Below are 17,985 nucleotides of genomic sequence, written 5' to 3'. Positions count from 1 at the left end.
ATGATGGTGAGGACAATATGAGTGAGGTTGATGTTCTGGAGCATGCTGATATTAAGGGAGAGAAGGTGTTGGAGTTGTTAAAATACATTAGGACAGATAAGACCCCGGGGCCTGACGGAATATTCCCCAGGCTGCTCCACGAGGCGAGAGAAGAGATTGCTGAGCCTCTGGCTAGGATCTTTATGTCCTCGTTGTCCACGGGAATGGTACCGGAGGATTGGAGGGAGGCGAATGTTGTTCCCTTGTTCAAAAAAGGTAGTAGGGATAGTCCGGGTAATTATAGACCAGTGAGCCTTACGTCTGTGGTGGGAAAGCTGTTGGAAAAGATTCTTAGAGATAGGATCTATAGGCATTTAGAGAATCACGGTCTGATCAGGTTCAGTCAGCATGGCTTTCTGAAGGGCAGATCATGTCTAACAAGCCTGATAGAGTTCTTTGAGGAGGTGACTGGGCATATAGATGAGGGTAGTGCAGTGGATGTGATCTATATGGATTTTAGTAAGGCATTTGACAAGGTTCTTATTCAGAAAGTAGGCTTATTCAGAAAGTTAGAAGGCATGGGATCCAGGGAAGTTTGGCCAGGTGGATTCAGAATTGGCTTGCCTGCAGAAGGCAGAGGGTGGTGGTGGAGGGAGTACATTCAGATTGGAGGATTGTGACTAGTGGTGTCCCACAAGGATCTGTTCTGGGACCTCTACTTTTCGTGATTTTTATTAACAACCTGGATGTGGAGGTAGAAGGGTGGGTTGGCAAGTTTGCAGACGACACAAAGGTTGGTGGTGTTGTAGATAGTGTTGAGGATTGTCAAAGATTGCAGAGAGACATTAATAGAATGCAGAAGTGGGCTGAGAAGTGGCAGATGGAGTTCAACCCAGAGAAGTGTGAGGTGGTACACTTTGGAAGGACAAACTCCAAGGCAGAGTACAAAGTAAATGGCAGGATACTTGGTAGTGTGGAGGAACAGAGGGATCTTGGGGTACATGTCCACAGATCCCTGAAAGTTGCCTCACAGGTGGATAGGGTAGTTAAGAAAGCTTTTGGGGTGTTAGCTTTCATAAGTCGAGGGATAGAGTTTAAGAGTCGCGATGTAATGATGCAGCTCTATAAAACTCTGGTTAGGCCACACTTGGAGTATTGTGTCCAGTTCTGGTCACCTCACTATAGGAAGGATGTGGAAGCACTGGAAAGGGTACAGAGAAGATTTACCAGGATGCTGCCTGGTTTAGAAAGTATGCATTATGATCAGAGATTAAGGGAGCTAAGGCTTTACTCTTTGGAGAGAAGGAGGATGAGAGGAGACATGATAGAGGTGTACAAGATAATAAGAGGAATAGATAGAGTGGATAGCCAGTGCCTCTTCCCCAGGGCACCACTGCTCAATACAAGAGGACATGGCTTTAAGGTAAGGGGTGGGAAGTTCAAGGGGGATATTAGAGGAAGGTTTTTTACTCAGAGAGTGGTTGGTGCGTGGAATGCACTGCCTGAGTCAGTGGTGGAGGCAGATACACTAGTGAAGTTTAAGAGACTACTAGACAGGTATATGGAGGAATCTAAGGTGGGGGCTTATATGGGAGGCAGGGTTTGAGGGTCGGCACAACATTGTGGGCCGAAGGGCCTATACTGTGCTGTACTATTCTCTATTCTATGTTCTATCAGTAATGATCTTTCAAGAACACTAGATTCTGGAATGGGCCTGGAAGACTGGAAAATTGCAAATGTCACTCCACTCTTCAAGAAGGGAGAGAGGCAGAAGAAAGGGAACTATAGGCCAGTTAGTCTGACCTCAATGGTTGGGAAGATGTTGGAGTCGATTGTTAAGGATGTGGTTTCAGGGTACTTAGAGGCACATGATAAAATAGGCTCTAGTCAGCATGGTTTCCTTAAGGGAAAATCTCACCTGACAGATCTGTTGGAATTCTTTGAAGAAATAACAAGCAGGATAGACAAAGGAGAATTGATTGATGTTGTGACTTGGATTTTTAGAGGGCCTTTGACAAAGTGCCATACATGAGGCTGCTTAACAAGCTATGAGCCCATGGTATTACAGGAGGGATTTTAGCATGGATAAGGCAGTGGCTAATTGGCAGGAGGCAAAGAGTGGGAATAATGGAGCCTTTTCAGGTTGGCTGCCGGTGACTAGTGGTGTTTTACAGGGGTCTGTGTTGGGACCGATTCTTTTTACGTTATATGCCAATGATTTGGATGATGGAATTGATGGCTTTTTTACAAAGTTTGCAAACAATATGAAAATAGGTGGAGGAGAAGGTAGCTTTGAGAAAGTAGAGAGACTACAGAAGGACTTAGACAGATTAGGAGTATGCGCCAAGGAATGTCAGAAGGATTACAGTGCTGGGGAATGTATGGTCATGCACTTTGGTAGATGAAATGCAGGGTTGAGTAATCTCTAAGTGGAGAGAAAATACAAAAAACTGAGATGCAAAGGGACTCGGGAGTCCTTGTGCAGCATTCCCTAAAGGTTAATTTGCAGGTTGGGTCTGTGGTGAGGAAGGCAAATGCAATGTTAGCATTCATTTCAAGAGGACTAGAATATAAAAGCAAGGATGTAATGTTGAGACGTTATAAAGTACTGTTGAGGCATCATTTGGAGAATTGTGAGCAGCTTTGGGCACCTTAGAAAGGATGTACTTAAACTGGAGAGGGTTCAAAGAAGTTTCACAAAAATAATTCCAGGATTGAATGGCTTGTCATATGAAGAGCTTTTGATGGCTCTGGGCCTGTAGTCACCAGAATTCAGAAGAATGTGGGGTGACCTCATTTAAACCTATTGAATGCTGAAAGGCCTTGATAGAATGGACATGGAGAGGATGTTTCCTATGGTGGGACAGTCTAAGACAAAAGGAGACAGCCTCAGAATATAGGAGCGTCCTTCTAGAATGGAGTTGGTGAGGAATAGCTTTAGTCAAATAGTGGTGTATCTGTGGAATCCTTTGCCATAGGCAGCTGTGGAGGCCAAGTCTTTAGTATATTTAAGGCAGAGGTTGATAGATCCTTGATTGGTCAGGGCATGAAGGGATATAGGGAGAAGGCTGGGGATTGGGGCTGAGAGAAAAAATGGATCAGATGGTGGAGCAGACTTGAAGGGCCAGATGGCCTAATTCTCCTATATCTTATGGTCTTATTATTGTTCTCTCCAAATCTGAATGATTAAATTTTAATGTTGGTACTCATTGTGCATTGTGTACATGTTCGTAGTTGTGGAATATTCCCCTGGGCCATTTTTGGAGCCCTGGTTACAAAGTTATTTATTTGCAATGTCTTTTATCCAGAGGCCATGTCAGATATGATCACCATTTTATTTCAAGTATATTAAAACATAACTGTTGTGATGGCTACTTAGAGATGGAGATCACCCTTCCTGCTCGATCACAGGACATTTTAGACAGTGCAGAATGTGGAGTGTATGAAGCTAACCCCAGATTCATCTCATCTTGTCCAATCCGAGAGGGGATACAACGGGGACAGTGGAATACAGGAAGCACATCCAGCACAGCAAGTATGAGCATATTGTTGGCAAACTTGGCGCATTCTAACACCCTTAATCTTTCTTTGTATGATGGGAATGAAATACACTAACAGAGAGGAGGACAATCCACAATCCTCCGCTAACGTTCGAGAGACGATGATTTGGTGGAAATTATAATTTGATTCTTCCTCTGTCATACTTTTTAACGTAGCTTCCAGAATACCATAGCCAACTCACATCTCACACAGTCATCATTTGCTCGATGTAGATTTAAAACCTCAGTTTCAGATTGAACTAAATCACTTTTGATCATTATCAGGTCTGTCTCACCATCATCCCCCTTTCTTTCTGGTCCCATATTAGATCATCATTGAAACATCTACTACTCCCACTGCTGATTCTTAACACTTCGAAACATTTCGTCTACCTTCCATGAATGTGTTAACTCCAGTGATCAGTCGTCTATATGATGTCTTACCCTTGTTGTGTTTGATTCCATTTGCTGAACTTACACTATACTGTCCATTACTGTCACTGTTTTGGGAACCTCTAGATAACTCCCAACAATATTTTCTGCCTCCTTTGGTTTGTTACCCAATTAGATTTGTTCTGTTATTTGAAATCAAAGGTACCCCGCTTCCTTTTACATTTTGCTTCTCTTATAAAAGTAATATTTAACATGACTGGAGTATGTAATTCACAATCTTGGTTACTTAACAACAATGCCCTTTGATAATTATTAGATCACAATCATCAATTTCCAGTTGAGCCATTATTTTTTTCTACTTTAATGCTAATACTGTGTTTATTCAGATAGAGTTTGTACTTTGTACCTTGTACCTTGTTCCCTGTTCTGATTGCTGTTGGAGTTACGCTCCTGTTTCTGCCTTTTACCCCCTCCTGACACTCTCATATTCCACATTTGCTGCCCTTCACTATCACTTTGTCCTTTCATTAAACTCTGTCTCCCCTTACAAGAGTTCAGTGCCACCACCTTATTGATTTTAAAGCTTTATCTGCAGTTCCAGTTCTGCACAAGTCCTGACTCTTTGTGAACCCTGCCCCATTGGAACTGCTTCCTCTTTCCCCAGCACTGCTACCTAGGCCATTGAACTGAAATCCATTTCTTCTACACCACTCTTTGAACTTTCTGATCTTAGTGATTCTTTGCCAATTTGTAGGTGACTAGTTAGTAACCTAGAGATTATCACATTTGCTTTACTATATCATGGACCTTGCAGCAGCATCTCATCTGTCACACCTAAATCATTGGTTCCTAAATGGACTGTGACACCAGGATCTTTCCCCTTCCAGTTCTGAGGACACAGCCCTTGGGACCTGGGCTTAATGATGCAGAGAACAGTGCCTACCCCACCCTTGCAAATGCATCATCCTCTGTCCTATTTCTTTTAGCTCTCTCCCACTTAAATACATTTCCAGTATATTTATATATTCCTCCTGTTTGTGGAGATTTTGTTTTATCTCTTGGGTTTTGAAAGTTGGAGATGAGATGACGACGAGGGACTAGATTATTTGGAAGGCTTTGAAATTAGGCAGAGTAGAAGGTGTCAGAAATAACTTAAAAATAGGGATGCAAACTAACCAAATGCAACCACCAGTATTTTCAACCTCAGCCAAGGAGCATCAGGAAAACTTTGCTCCAACTTGATAAAAAAAATTAACTTGCTGAGTGAAGAAGACCCAAGCTTCATCCAGTCACCTTCTGGGATCCTGGTTGTTCTGTGAAACTTTAAAAGTGACATTCAAGTGTTAACTTCAGTTTGAATGCCTTCTGCTGAACATGGTTAGCAAATACACAGTCCGTGGTCAAAGCAGTGTGTGATGTAGAACAAACACGATTCAAATTCTGCAAGACTTTTTGTTTAACCTTCACTTAGTTTTATATTAAATCAAAACAGGATAATCCAGCTCTCCCTCCTTGAGTTGATTTGGCAGAGTGGGATTTTTTTTTGTATTCTTTGTCTAAAGTTCCACCTGTGAAGTGGCTCCTTTTCTTAAATCACGTCTCCTCTTCTGTCTGTGCAGGTAGCCTCAGCAGCCGATCCAGTACGCGGAGTGTCTTGAGTCTAAGCAGTGGAGCAGAGGCCGACAATGAGGTAACACTCACTTGAATCACAGATGCCTTGGTTTAGGGTTAGGGAAGCACTTGATCTAAAGTGCTACGCACAGTCAGTATTGTTCTGCCAGAGGTGGAGGCGGGAAGGAGGAATATGGAAGAGTTGGAGAGGAGGCTTATGGTAATGCTCGGAGTTCTAGTGGCTGCCAGAAGGCTGACACAAAACTGAGGATCTAAGTAGCTGATGGCAAGGTTGAGAGGAGCATCACGACCACTGGTTATATGTGACCCATGACACTGGAAGGGCACTCCAGGGGACACCTTTAACTGAGTGAAAGGAGGAAAGGTGGTGTGTCCCAGTAGAACTCTTGAGGTAGCCTTGCAAGCAGAAATACATTAATTGAGGAAACTAAGCAAACAGCAGAAGAGGGTGGAGTAGTCAACAAGGCCACTAGGAAACGAGGGTTATGAGGGGTAACCTATCATCACTAAGGAGGTCACTTTCAACCCTGAGAACACATTCTGAGATTGATGATGAAGTGGGAGGTAAGGATGGGCTTTCCAAGAAGTGGTTGATGGCAGTAATTTTCAAATCGAGGACCACTAAACCTGAGGAGAGGGAATGCTTTTTGATATTAATAAAGCAAAATCCGTGGAGTGGAAATGGTGCAGAGATTTAAAGACAGGCTTTGTGGTTGGAATGAGTTGTGAGAAAATGATGTGGGAGAAAGATGATGAGGGGAGAGGCTGGGTGAAGGTTGGTTTTGGGGAGAAGGGGAGAGACAGCTGAAGGGATGCTTGATAATCAGTCAGGAGCACTGGTGTGGACTTGTACTCCCCCAACTCCCTACATCTCTGCAGCAATAAATTCAGAGGGCAAGAGAGTTGTGAGGACCCACTAGCCTGAATACAACTTTCATGGATGCTGCATGGTCCAAGCACAAGGCTCCTTGCTCTTTACAGTGTTGAAGATTAAAATGGGTGACCAGGAGAATATCTGGTGCCTTTTTAACATGACAGGCTACTGAAATGCCACATCACTTCTCCCTGGTTTACCTGCAGATACTAATGTTTTTCTTTTCTTGCTTTCGTTGACACAAGGATAACGAACCAATGAGCTGTGGGCCTGCAGGTTCTCGTCTGGGTCGACAGTGTCCACCGAGTTTGCCACCTCCTCGAATTCCTCCCCGTGGACCATCCAGGTATCTGCTCATGACCAGCCACAGCTCTGTAAACCAGTTACTGCACTGATATCTGAACTCTTTCAAATTCAGCTGAAGACTCATCATTGTTCAGTTCTGTTCATATCCTTGTGTCTGGGACCCTCCCATAATTGTCCTCCATTCTGTGACTGGTTTACCCTTCAATGGCTAGTGATAACCTTGTTTAAATGTAGGTGGCTGAGTTAATTAATTACAGAATGTCCAGAGACAATGAGGGGAGAAGAGTATTTGCCTTTATACAGAAATTTCCATGACTTCCACGAAGTATATAATATTGAGGTTTTATAAGCCATTGGTCAGAGTGCACTTGGAGTATTGTGACTAGTTTTGGGCCCTATCTAAGAAAAGATTGGAGAGCGTCAGTTCACAAGAGTGATATCAGGAATGAAAGGGTTAACATATGAGGAGCATTTGATGGCTCTAGATTTGTACTCACTGGAGTTTAAAAGAATGGAGGTCTCATTGAAACTTATCGAATGTTGAAAGGCCTAGATAGAGTATATCTGGATTGGGTGTGTCCTATAATGTGTGAGTCTAGGACCAGAGGGCACAGCCTCAGAATACGAGTCTCCCTTTAGAATAGAGATGAGGTGGAATTTCCCGAGCCAGAGGGTGGTGATTCTTTGGAGTTCATTGCCACAGACAGCTGATGATGCCAAGTCATTGGGTATATTCAAAGCAGAGGTTGAAAGGTTCTTAATTAGTAAGGGTGTCAAAGGTCATGAGAAGGCAGAAGAATGGGGTTGAGAGGGATGATAAATCAGCCACATCGAATCTGCAGACTTGATCTTCCTATATCTTATGGACCTCAACTATTGTTGCTTAGTTTGAAGTGTAGAATGTACAGATGTTCTGCAGGGAATATGGAGATACCCAGTCCAGGGACCTGAGCATGAGCATCCTGTCTGATGTCTCATGGTACGAGCAGACGTTCTACTGGGTGGTACCTTTCTTCATGCCTTCATCTTCTGCTGACACACGAGGTGTCACCTCTCTATTGCATGAGCAGAAAATGCTGAGAAAGCACTCAATAGGTCAAGTAGCATCTGCGGGTGGAGAAGCCACGTTAATATGTCAGGTCAGTATTCCTTTATCAGAACCAAGAAAGGGAGGAAGCGGACTGGTTTTGAGACGGAGAGAAGGTGTGGGGGGGCGGGGGGCGGTGCTGGACGGGGTGGATAGGAGAAAGGAAATATTCTTGATAGGGTGAATCCAGGTGTTGCTGTGGGGTTGAGCTGTAAATTAGATCAGCTGGTCATTGGGCAAATGGTGGCAGATACACAGAGGAAGGTGACACGAACAAAGGAATGTAAAAAGTATAAATTGCAGAGCCACAGCACATACACTGTAGGTGAGGCAGTTTTGCAGAGAATTGACATTGCAGCAATGGCCAATTATCTTATTGACAGAGAAGGGCTATTACCAGAAGTCCTAGAATTCGATATCAGGTCCTGAAGGGTAACTATGCCCAGTCAGAACGTGGTGTACCGTCCCACAAGCTCACAGTCAATGTTAGGGCCCCGGGGAGTAACCGTTACTATTTTTTTATCAATACGGCATAGAACGCATCCTATTTCGATGCACACCTGCTTGGTATGGCAACTACTCTGCACATGACCGCAAGAAACCTCAAAGAGGTGTGGACACAGACACATGAACCAGCTTCCCCTCCCCTTCAATTCTCTCAGTAAAGCGGTTAGTATAATCAAAGACCCCAGAAACTCTAGACATTCTCTCTTCTGCCCCCTTCAATCAGGCAGTAGATTTTTTAAAAAACCTGAAAGCATATACCACCAGCTTCAGGGGAAGCTTCTACCCTGCTGTTGAATGGTTTCCTGATATGATAAGATGGACTCTTGACCTCATAATCTACCTCATTATGACCTTGCACCTTAGTTTTATTGTACTTGCTCTATTGCAGTTATATTTATTCTGCACTGGTATTGTCTTACAGCAGGGGTTCCCAACCTTCTTTATGCCATGGGCCAGTACCATTAACCAAGGGCTCCGTGGACCCCAGGTTAGGAATCCCTAGCTTAGAGATACTGTTCTACCTCTGATCTGATCTGATCTGTATGAACAGTATGCAAGGCAAGCATTGTATCTCAGAACATGTGATAATAATAAATCAATACCAATTAAACAAACCTTTGCTGAGTCAGTACAGGAGACCACAGACCGAGAAGTTTGGATCTGTCTGCTATGGTGGTGAAGTGGCTGCAGTGAAAAGTCTTGTCTTCAGAGCAGATATAATAGAGAGAGAAGCTGGCGAATGTGATGGAGATTGTACAGGGGGCTTAGCGAGCCAAGATTTAGAGTCGTACAGCATAGAAGCAAGCCCTTTGCCTCAGGGAGTCCATGCCGACCAAAATTTCCATTTGAGCTAGTCCCACTTGCCTGCATTTGGCCCATATCCCTCGAAATCTTTCCTATCCATGTAACTGTCCAAGTCACTTTTAAATATTGTTAACCTATATGCTTCAAACACATCCTCTGGCAGCTCATTCCAGAAACACACCACTCAAAACATCCCCACCGCCCCCAAGTTGCTATTAGATCTTTCCCCTCTCACCTTAAACCTACATCCTCTAGTTCATAATACCTTAACTCTAGGGAAAAGACTTCATGCATTAATGCTATCACTACCCCTCATGATTTTTTACCTCTCTCTAAGATCACTCCTAAATTCTCCACTCTCCAGTGAAAAAGTCCCAAACTGCTCGTCATTTCACTATTACTCAGTCCCTCAAGTCCCCATAAATCTCTGAATCGTTGGCTTGCTGGCATCTTTTCTTTGGCAGGCTAACCGAATGTGAACACAATACTCCAAATGCTACATTGAGGTAGATATGGAAGTCTATAACAGATGTCTGTCACCATTTCCCATGGCCTGAATCAGGTATTTAGTAAAACTACAATATTCCTTTAACCCTTGAGAATTTCACCGGGCTGAAACACCAGCTATTCTGAACTGTTACTCTAGTCGCCCAACATACTTTTATTTTACTGATTTTTGCACGTTATATTGTTGAATAATAAGTGTTAGCTAGTGAGTTGAAGGGGAGCGGGAAGTATAGTAGCACTGCCGACCCCAGCTCTGTACGCAAGCCTAGCCCACCTTCCCGACTGCTCGTGTTCTGGACTCCGATTTCGGCTTTGGTCGTGCACCCAGCCTACTCTCCAGAATGGCAGCTAATTCCAAACTAATAGTTCATAGAGCTAAACAACACAGCAACAGGCCCCTCGGCCCAGCCAGTCCGTGCTGACCCAGATGCCCATCCAAACCAATCCTATATTTGCCTGTGTTTGGCCCATGTCCCACTAAACCTTTACTCTCCATGTTCAGTATCTGACCAAATATCATTTAAATTTCATTCTCGTGCCTGTCTCAACCACTTCCTCAAGCAACTTGTTTCACTGGGTGAAAAATTTGTCCCTTGGATACAAGTTAAATTTTTCTCCTCTCACTTTAAACCTGTGCCCTCTACTTCTTGATTCCCCAACCCTGGGAAAAATTCATCCTGCTAATGCCCCTTGTGATTGTATACATCTCTATAAGATCACCTCTCAGTCTCCTATGCTCCAAGGGGAAGAAGTCCCAGCCTGTAACACCTCTCCCTCTAGCTCAATCTCTCAAGTCCTGGCAACATCTTTGTAAATCTTTACTGCACTCTGTCCAGATTAGTAACATCGTTTATAGAGTCATACAACACAGAAACAGGCACCTCGGTCCATCAAGTCTATACTGAACTATTAATCTTAGTCCCATCGACCTGCACCTGGACCATAGCCCTCCATTCCTCTCCCATCCCTGTACCTATCCAAATTTCTCTTAAGTGGTGAATTCAAACCCACATCCACCACTTGCACTGACAGCTCATTTCACATTCTCACCACCAACTGAATGAAGAAATTCCTCTCCTGTTTCCCTTAAACATTCCACCTTTCACTCTTAACCCATGATCTCTAGTTGTAGCCTCACCCCAGCCTCAGTGGAAAAAGCCTGGTTGCACTTCCTCTATCTATAACCCTCATAATTTTATATACCCCTATCAAATCTCCCCTCAATCTTCTACGTTCTAGGGAATGAAGTACTAACCTTTTCAACCTTTTCCTATAACTCATGTTCTCCAGTCCTGGCAGCATCCTTGTAAATTTTCTCTGCACTCTTACAATCTTATTGTCATCTTTCCTGTAGGTAGACCAAAACTGTACACAATACTCCAAACTGAGTCTCAAGAATGCCTTAAACAATTTCAACATACCGCTCTAATTCCTGTACTCAGTACATTGATTTATGAAGGCCCATGTGCCAAAAGCTTTCTTTTCAACCCTTTCTAACCGTGACACCACTTTGAAGGGTTTATGAATCTGTATTCCCAGATCCCCCTGTTCTATTGCACTCCTCAGTGCCCTATCACTTACTGTGTAAGACATACCCTGGCTAGTCCTCCCAAAGTACAACACCTCACACTTATCTGCATTAAATTCCATTTGCCATTTTTCATTTGTTCCTACTTGCTATGCACCTCCTTCTTTTTCCTAACCAGGTCCTCAATCTCTCTTGAAAATCAAGGTTCACTGAAGTTGTTATCCTTGCCTTTTATTCTGACAGGAACATACAGACTCTGCGCTTTCAAAATTGCACTTTTGAAAGCCTCTCGCTTACCAAGTACACCCTTGCCAGAAAACAGCCTGTCCACATCCACATTGCCAGATTCTTTCTGATACCATCAAAACTGGCCTTCGTCCAATTAAGAATCTCATCTTGAGGACCAGTCCTGTCCTTATCCATAATTACCTTAAAACTAATGCTATTATGATCACTAGATGCAATGTGTTCCGCTACACAAATTTCTATCACCTTCTGACACCTGCCCTGTTTCATTCCCTAGTAGATCTAATATCACACTTGATTCTACGTTGCGATTTAAGAAACTTTCCTGAACACATTTGACAAACACTTTCCCATCCAACCAGTTTACAGTGTGGGAGTCCCAGTTAATATGTGGAAAATTAAAATCACCTAGCATCACATCCTTATGTTTCTTGTACCAGTCTGTGATCTCTCTACAAATGTTCTCATCAATCCTGCTGAGTAGTCTATAGTTTAATATCATTAACAAGGTCATATCTTTCTTATTCTTCACTCGATGAACCCTGCAGTCTGTCCTGTCTGAGCACTGCCGTGATATATTCCCTAACAAGTAATGCCACCCCCCCACCAATCCCTCCCGCTCCTCACATCTGAAACATCGGAACCCCAGAACATTGAGCTGCCAGTCCTGCCCCTTCCTGTTTCTGGCCTCACTAGCATGTGGCATGAGGAGCAATCCTGAAAGCATTGCCCTGGAGGTCCTGTCCTTTAACTTGGCACCTCATTCCCTGAGCTCACTTTGCAGGAACACGTAACCCCTTCTACCCATGTCATGGTTCTGATGTGGGCCACAACCCACAATCTCTGGCTGCTCACCCTCCCACTTGAGAATGCTGTGGACTCACTCTGAGAAGTCCTGACCCTGGAACACAGGACGCAACATACTGTCTGGGAATCTCGTTCTCGTCCACTGAACCCCCTTTCTTTGTCCCTAACCAAGGTATCTCCTATCCCTACAGTTCACCACTTCTCCCTCCTTTCCTTCTCAGCCACCGAGCCAGACTCAGTGCCAGAGACCTTCCTCTGCAAGATCATTCCTCACCAACAGTATCCAAAGCGGTATACCTGTTGCTGAGGGAACAACCACAAGTGTACCCTACAGTAGCTGCCTATCCCCTTCCCCCACTGATGGTCACCCAGTTACCTTTATCCTGCACCTTGAGTGTAACTATCTCCCTGTATGTCTTGTCTATCAATCCCACAACCTCCCGACTGATCCGGAGCTCCTCCAGTTCCAGCTCCAACTCCTTAATTCAGCCTGTTAGAAGCTGTAGCTAGATGCACTTCTTGTAAGTGTAGTCATCTGGGACACCGGAGGTCCCACATCCTGCAACAGGAGCATTCCACAAACTGCCTGGCATTCTTACTGCTCTCAATGTGCAAGAAAGGAAAAAGAATAACTAACGGGAAAAAAAATCTGCCTACAGCCTAAGCCTCCCCTCACCGAAGCCTTGATGAGCCAAAGCCTCAATTCTCCACTTAAGCACTGGCCCACTCACATAATGGCCACTCCAATAAAGCCTAACTTATTTTTATTGGATCTTGCCAAGTGGCTAATTATGCACAATCCAATATCTCATCAAGAACTGTGGCGCACAAAATGTGCCAACTCTTCCCACTCACTTCTTTTAAACTCTCTCTCCCTAACGCAATCCAAAGTATCCTCAGGAACTGTGGCACATAAAATCATATTTTTCCTATAACGGTGTGACCAAAGCTAAACACAATACTCCAAGTGCAGCCTCCCAAATGTATTAACATAATCTACCCATCCCTACGTTTCTCATTGCCCTGACTACAGGCCTTTATGTGAAAAGCCTTTCTCACCACTCCGTCGACCCGTTAGTCCACATTCAGGGAACCATGTGCCTGAGCTCCAAGGTCCCTCCGTTCTACAACACTTCCCAGAGCCCTGTCATTCACTGTGGAAAAGCCCAATCTGGATTTGACTTTCCAAATCCAAATTAAACGCCATTTGACATTCTTCAACCCTCTTACACAGCTGATCAAGAAATCACTGTGCATTTTAATAACATTCATTACCTGCAACGCTGCTTATTTTAGAGTCTGACTAAGCCAGATACCAGGACTTTTGAAGTTTTCATGGTATTCAGCAGGTGAAGGGGGTAGAGAGGTAAATAGATTGAATTTGTACTCGTTTTCCATCCACATGGGACTAGGCCGTCGTCGGTACCTTCCAGCTGTGGGATTCCATCACTAATCCTCCTATCCTCTAACCCTCCACTTGTTTTGCAGGAGTCCAAACCAGCCACCAGTCAAGTCGACTCCTGCTCCTCCAGTGCCACCTAGAGGCCGATAGTCACATCTCACGAACAACCAAGATCTTGATGAATCATCCACCTTCACCACCTGGAACAAGAAGTGTGGTTCATTCCAAGATTTACACCTTTGCAATTTGTTGCATCGTTGTTGACACAACACGTAGGACATCTCTGAAGAATGTCAGCATTTTATTACCTAGGTGTGCAGAACTACCAAATTGCTCGGCAAAACCATGGACGTGAAGCTAAGAACAGCTATGTCAAATGCAAATGATACCGAGCTTGTCCGAATCTCAGATGAGCAACCAATCTCCTACTCGATCCTGTGTGTGTTGCAAAGGCCTCATTTGTAGGAATGTCGAACAGATTTAGAACACTTCAATTCTGCATTCAAGAAAAATCCAATGAGCATATAAAATTTTAAATAACAAATGGTGAACTATTGGACAGTTGAGGATTGTGGGGAACAGGCAGGAAGCTGGAGCTGAGAACAAAGTCTGATTAGACACATTAGTAAATAGAGGAGCTGGCTCAAGGGGCCGAGTGGCCTTCTCATGTTCCTATTTCTATGTACTTATCATATTTAGCTGAATAATTTTGTACGCTACAATCAAGATTTTTCCTCTACTGCTGTTTCATGACAGAAGTCTAGATGGTTCCTCAAACCAGTTTATTCTAAATACAAATCTATGGCAGGACAATTCAGGAACTCCCTCGTCTGTCTGAGAGATTTAGGCAAGTTCACCCTTAATATATAAATGTCTCTCAGAAATGTCTTTGGATAAAGGATAGCCGAAGACTAGCGTAGCAAGTTCACGTTTAATTATCGATCGACCATATATGAATACCCATGAATACCATCAAATGAAACAGCAAAACACAGTACCAACAGTCATACACAGCAAAAGACACATATAGCACAGTATAAGATAACAGTAAACATGCAGTCGCACAAAAAAAAAACATAATATAGCCCAAGTCCCTGAGCAACATGTCCTGCAGATTGATGGTGCGCGGATGATTGTTGGCAAGGACAAGTGCTCAGCAGACTGCAGATGAACGTAATCCACCTTGTCTTCCACCGAGCAAACACTGGATGGCAGCACTGATGGGAGTGGCCTGCTCCAATCCAGCATGGGCACTGCACCACACCACATCCGGCATCTCCTCTCCAGGGCGGCTACAACTGACGATCCAGCTGCATCAGGCCCAATCCGAGCTACAACCAAGGTCACACAGCTTCCCAGCTGTCAGTCACACCAATAAATCAGTAAACTGGACTCTTAGTGTACTACCGTGCCAATGTCCAACAGGGTCTAGCCATCACAAGGAAAGTGCTCAAGATAATCACTCGCTGTCAGACTGCACACTAGCTTCATGCACTGACTCTGACGCCTCTCTGTAGCAACACAGTCCGCACCAAGCCCAGCCACTCCAGCTCCCTTGCTATCGAGCAACTTGCTGTTGGGGTGGATCTGCAGTACCCGAAGTTCTTAAAGTTCAGCAATGTCTTGCAATTGTAAAGAGAAAGTTTTAAAAAGACAAAGGCATCTCTATTGGCCGCAGGGAGGCCGCTGTGTCCAAGTATGCTGCCACCTTACAGGAATGAGGACTGATACCCCCATAGTCGGGTTCAAAGGCATAGCGACTGCATGTTGATGTTTTCCTAAGTAGCTGATGAAACACTGATCATTACTAAGACAGGCCAGCAGGACAGTCTGTTGCTTTGTTGTAAACGTTCCTTTCTGCAAGAAAGAGTAGTCCTTGTTCTGATCCTCTTCTTTGTTCTCTGAAAAGCCCCTCACCTGTTCTATACCCAGCTGTTAATTCCTGCCTCACCCCAGGTGAATCTGGCTGGTTTCAGTGCTTTCTGTTCCACTGGTAACAATGCACCTCCCTGGTATACATCACTTTGAAATCTATGCATAATGTCCTGGATTGATAATTCAGTTTTTTGTAGTGCGAGGAAGATCTACTGTATTTTTCAGTTCATAGTCTGATTTGCTGCCTTAACACATGCCTGACAACTGAAATTTTTTTCTATAATCTGAATAATTTTTTCACTATGAATGCAATCATCTTTGTAAAATATTTGTATGACATACTCCGTTTTGAGTCTTCAGCAGAATCAGAAGCAGATTTATTATTATTGACATATAATGTGAAGTTTGTTATTTTGTGGCAGCAGTACAGTGCAGAGACAATGATTAATAAGGTACAAAAATAAGCAAATGATGCAAAAAAAAAGTTAACAGTGAGGTAGTATTCATGGGTTCATAGATCGTTCTAATGGCTGAAGGGAAGCAGTTCTTCCTGAAACGTCCACCGTGGGCCTTCCTCCTTCGTGGTAGTAATGAGAAGAGGGCATGTTCCGGATGATGAAGGTCCCAGTGACAGATGCTGCCTCCCTGAATCTTCCTTAGATGTCTTATCTGTTGATTTGGTGCTTATTTTAGAGAAAGATGTTAGTTAGAAAGTAAACTCCCTCTCCCCTGCCCCACAAAGTGCTTGTGGCCTAGTTTTGCAGGATTATCCCGAATGGGACAGTGGAAAGTGACCCCCCCCCCCCATTTGTGTCTTGTGAGTTTGTCCGGCTGATGTCACCAGCCCCATTGTTCATCTACAACAGTGAAGAATGAAATGCGTTCGCAAGAGAGGAAAGGAAGCATCAACAGATATTTCAAACAGTGGATGGATTCAGAGACATTTTGTAAGAGATTTGGTGGGATCTGGTTCTATATTTTTTGAAAATAATGCCATTATTTTCCTAATGTGAGATTGTGTTTACGTATGTCTGAACAAATTGTATGCTCCAATGATCAAATTGAGATTCAACCTGATGCACGTTGCTGTCTTTTTCATGAACTCATAGGATGTGGTCACCATTTGCAATGTAAAGTCTGCTCATTTATCTTTGAGAGCAGTGAGCTGACGTTTGTCTGGCAAGGGGCATGGGGGCAGAGTGTTAGTGCTGCTGCCTCTCAGCTCCGAGGACCCGAATCTGATCTTAACTTCAGGTGCTGTCTGTGTGGGGCTCGCACGTTCTCCCTGTGACTGTGTGGGGCTCTCTTGGGTATTCTAGTTTCCTCACAAGTACCAAAGACATTTGCCACATTAATGGACTGCTGTAAATTACCCCTTAATATAGGTTAAAGGGGTTGTGTGTGTGGCAAAGCAAATTGAAGGGATACAGGGAAACGAGGAGAGTGGGAATGGATAAATGGAGAGTGTTTCCAAATTCAGTGAAGGACTATTGAAGATTAAACTGGTGTGTGACCATCTGCTTCATCAAATAAATCTGTGGGAGAGAGGAAGCGGTAGGGAAATGTGGGGTAGTGAGACTGATGGGAAAAAGATGAGTGCTGGCATAGACTCGGTGGGCCAAAAGGATCCTTTTTGGACATAAAATTTGAGATATATAGGGCAGCTGGCTGAGCAACATGGCTTGCACGTGTTTGTTGATCTCATTTTCCAAGGCTGGAGGAGGTCACGAGCTGGGAATTTACTTCTTGTCAAAAGAACAGACAGGTCTTCTCACTGGGTGGGGTGGCAGAGTGGGTGCTATTTAAGCCTTCCCCGAATTACTTCAGCCTCTCTGTTGCTTGCTGGAGCTCTGCTCATCCAAGTATTTTCTCATACTCCTGTCCTGCAGCAGCTGGGAAAACTTTGGGTGTCAGGAGATGGGTTACTTGGATACACAGCCTCTGGCCTGTTCCTGTAGACATGCTGTTTTTGTGCCAAGTTCTTTTAGATTTCTGGCCTTTGGTGACCCCTGCTGTTGATAGTGGGGCATTTGATGAAAGTAATTGCATAGAATATGGTTAGACTTTGTGCACTTTATCTTCTTGTGTGGTCAGAAAGATTGAGATCATTAAGTACAACTTTTATGTTTTGAAATTTTGTGCACCAGTGTTAAACAACTTAAAATACACAAATATTATCTTATCTATCTAGAAATATAGATTTTAATCACAATGTTGCAGCCTTAGAAATTAAAATCATTTATCTGAACAGAGCAACGTGACCTTTACTTGCAGTTTTTCACACATTCAGAACATGCCAACTATAGACTGTCTGTCTCTGCACACTTTCCAAAGCTGAACAGTCCATGTGATCCATGGTAACAGGGATCTCTTCACACTTCTGTTGGGCGTTGTTGTAAGAAAACACTGAGAGTCCAGGACTGGTGATTGCTGGTCTGGAGTTGACATAAATCAGGATACACATTTTGGATGGGCAAGAGCTTTGAGATTTCAAGAGAA

At 43.7% G+C, this 17,985-nt stretch overlaps 1 protein-coding gene across 6 annotated transcripts in view; it reads left to right on the top strand.

Moving 5' to 3' along the window:
• Nucleotides 1-17,738, top strand: part of pik3ap1 (phosphoinositide-3-kinase adaptor protein 1) — a 148,860-nt gene extending 131,122 nt beyond the window's left edge. For 5 of the 6 annotated variants that reach the window (XM_072282395.1, XM_072282398.1, XM_072282397.1 and 2 more), the window contains 4 exons: nucleotides 3,359-3,514; nucleotides 5,531-5,601; nucleotides 6,663-6,763; nucleotides 13,698-17,738. In XM_072282395.1, coding sequence (XP_072138496.1) covers nucleotides 3,359-3,514; nucleotides 5,531-5,601; nucleotides 6,663-6,763; nucleotides 13,698-13,761 — 392 coding nt within the window. In that variant the 3' untranslated portion in view covers nucleotides 13,762-17,738. The remainder of the gene's footprint in view (nucleotides 1-3,358; nucleotides 3,515-5,530; nucleotides 5,602-6,662; nucleotides 6,764-13,697) is intronic. The other variant, XM_072282399.1, reaches the window with a different exon arrangement.
• Nucleotides 17,739-17,985: the final 247 nt, after the last annotated feature.

The sequence above is a fragment of the Mobula birostris genome, chromosome 18, assembly GCF_030028105.1.
Source record: "Mobula birostris isolate sMobBir1 chromosome 18, sMobBir1.hap1, whole genome shotgun sequence".
In the NCBI taxonomy this organism is placed as follows: Eukaryota; Metazoa; Chordata; class Chondrichthyes; order Myliobatiformes; family Myliobatidae; genus Mobula; species Mobula birostris.
This window is presented reverse-complemented; position numbering and strand designations above follow the sequence as displayed.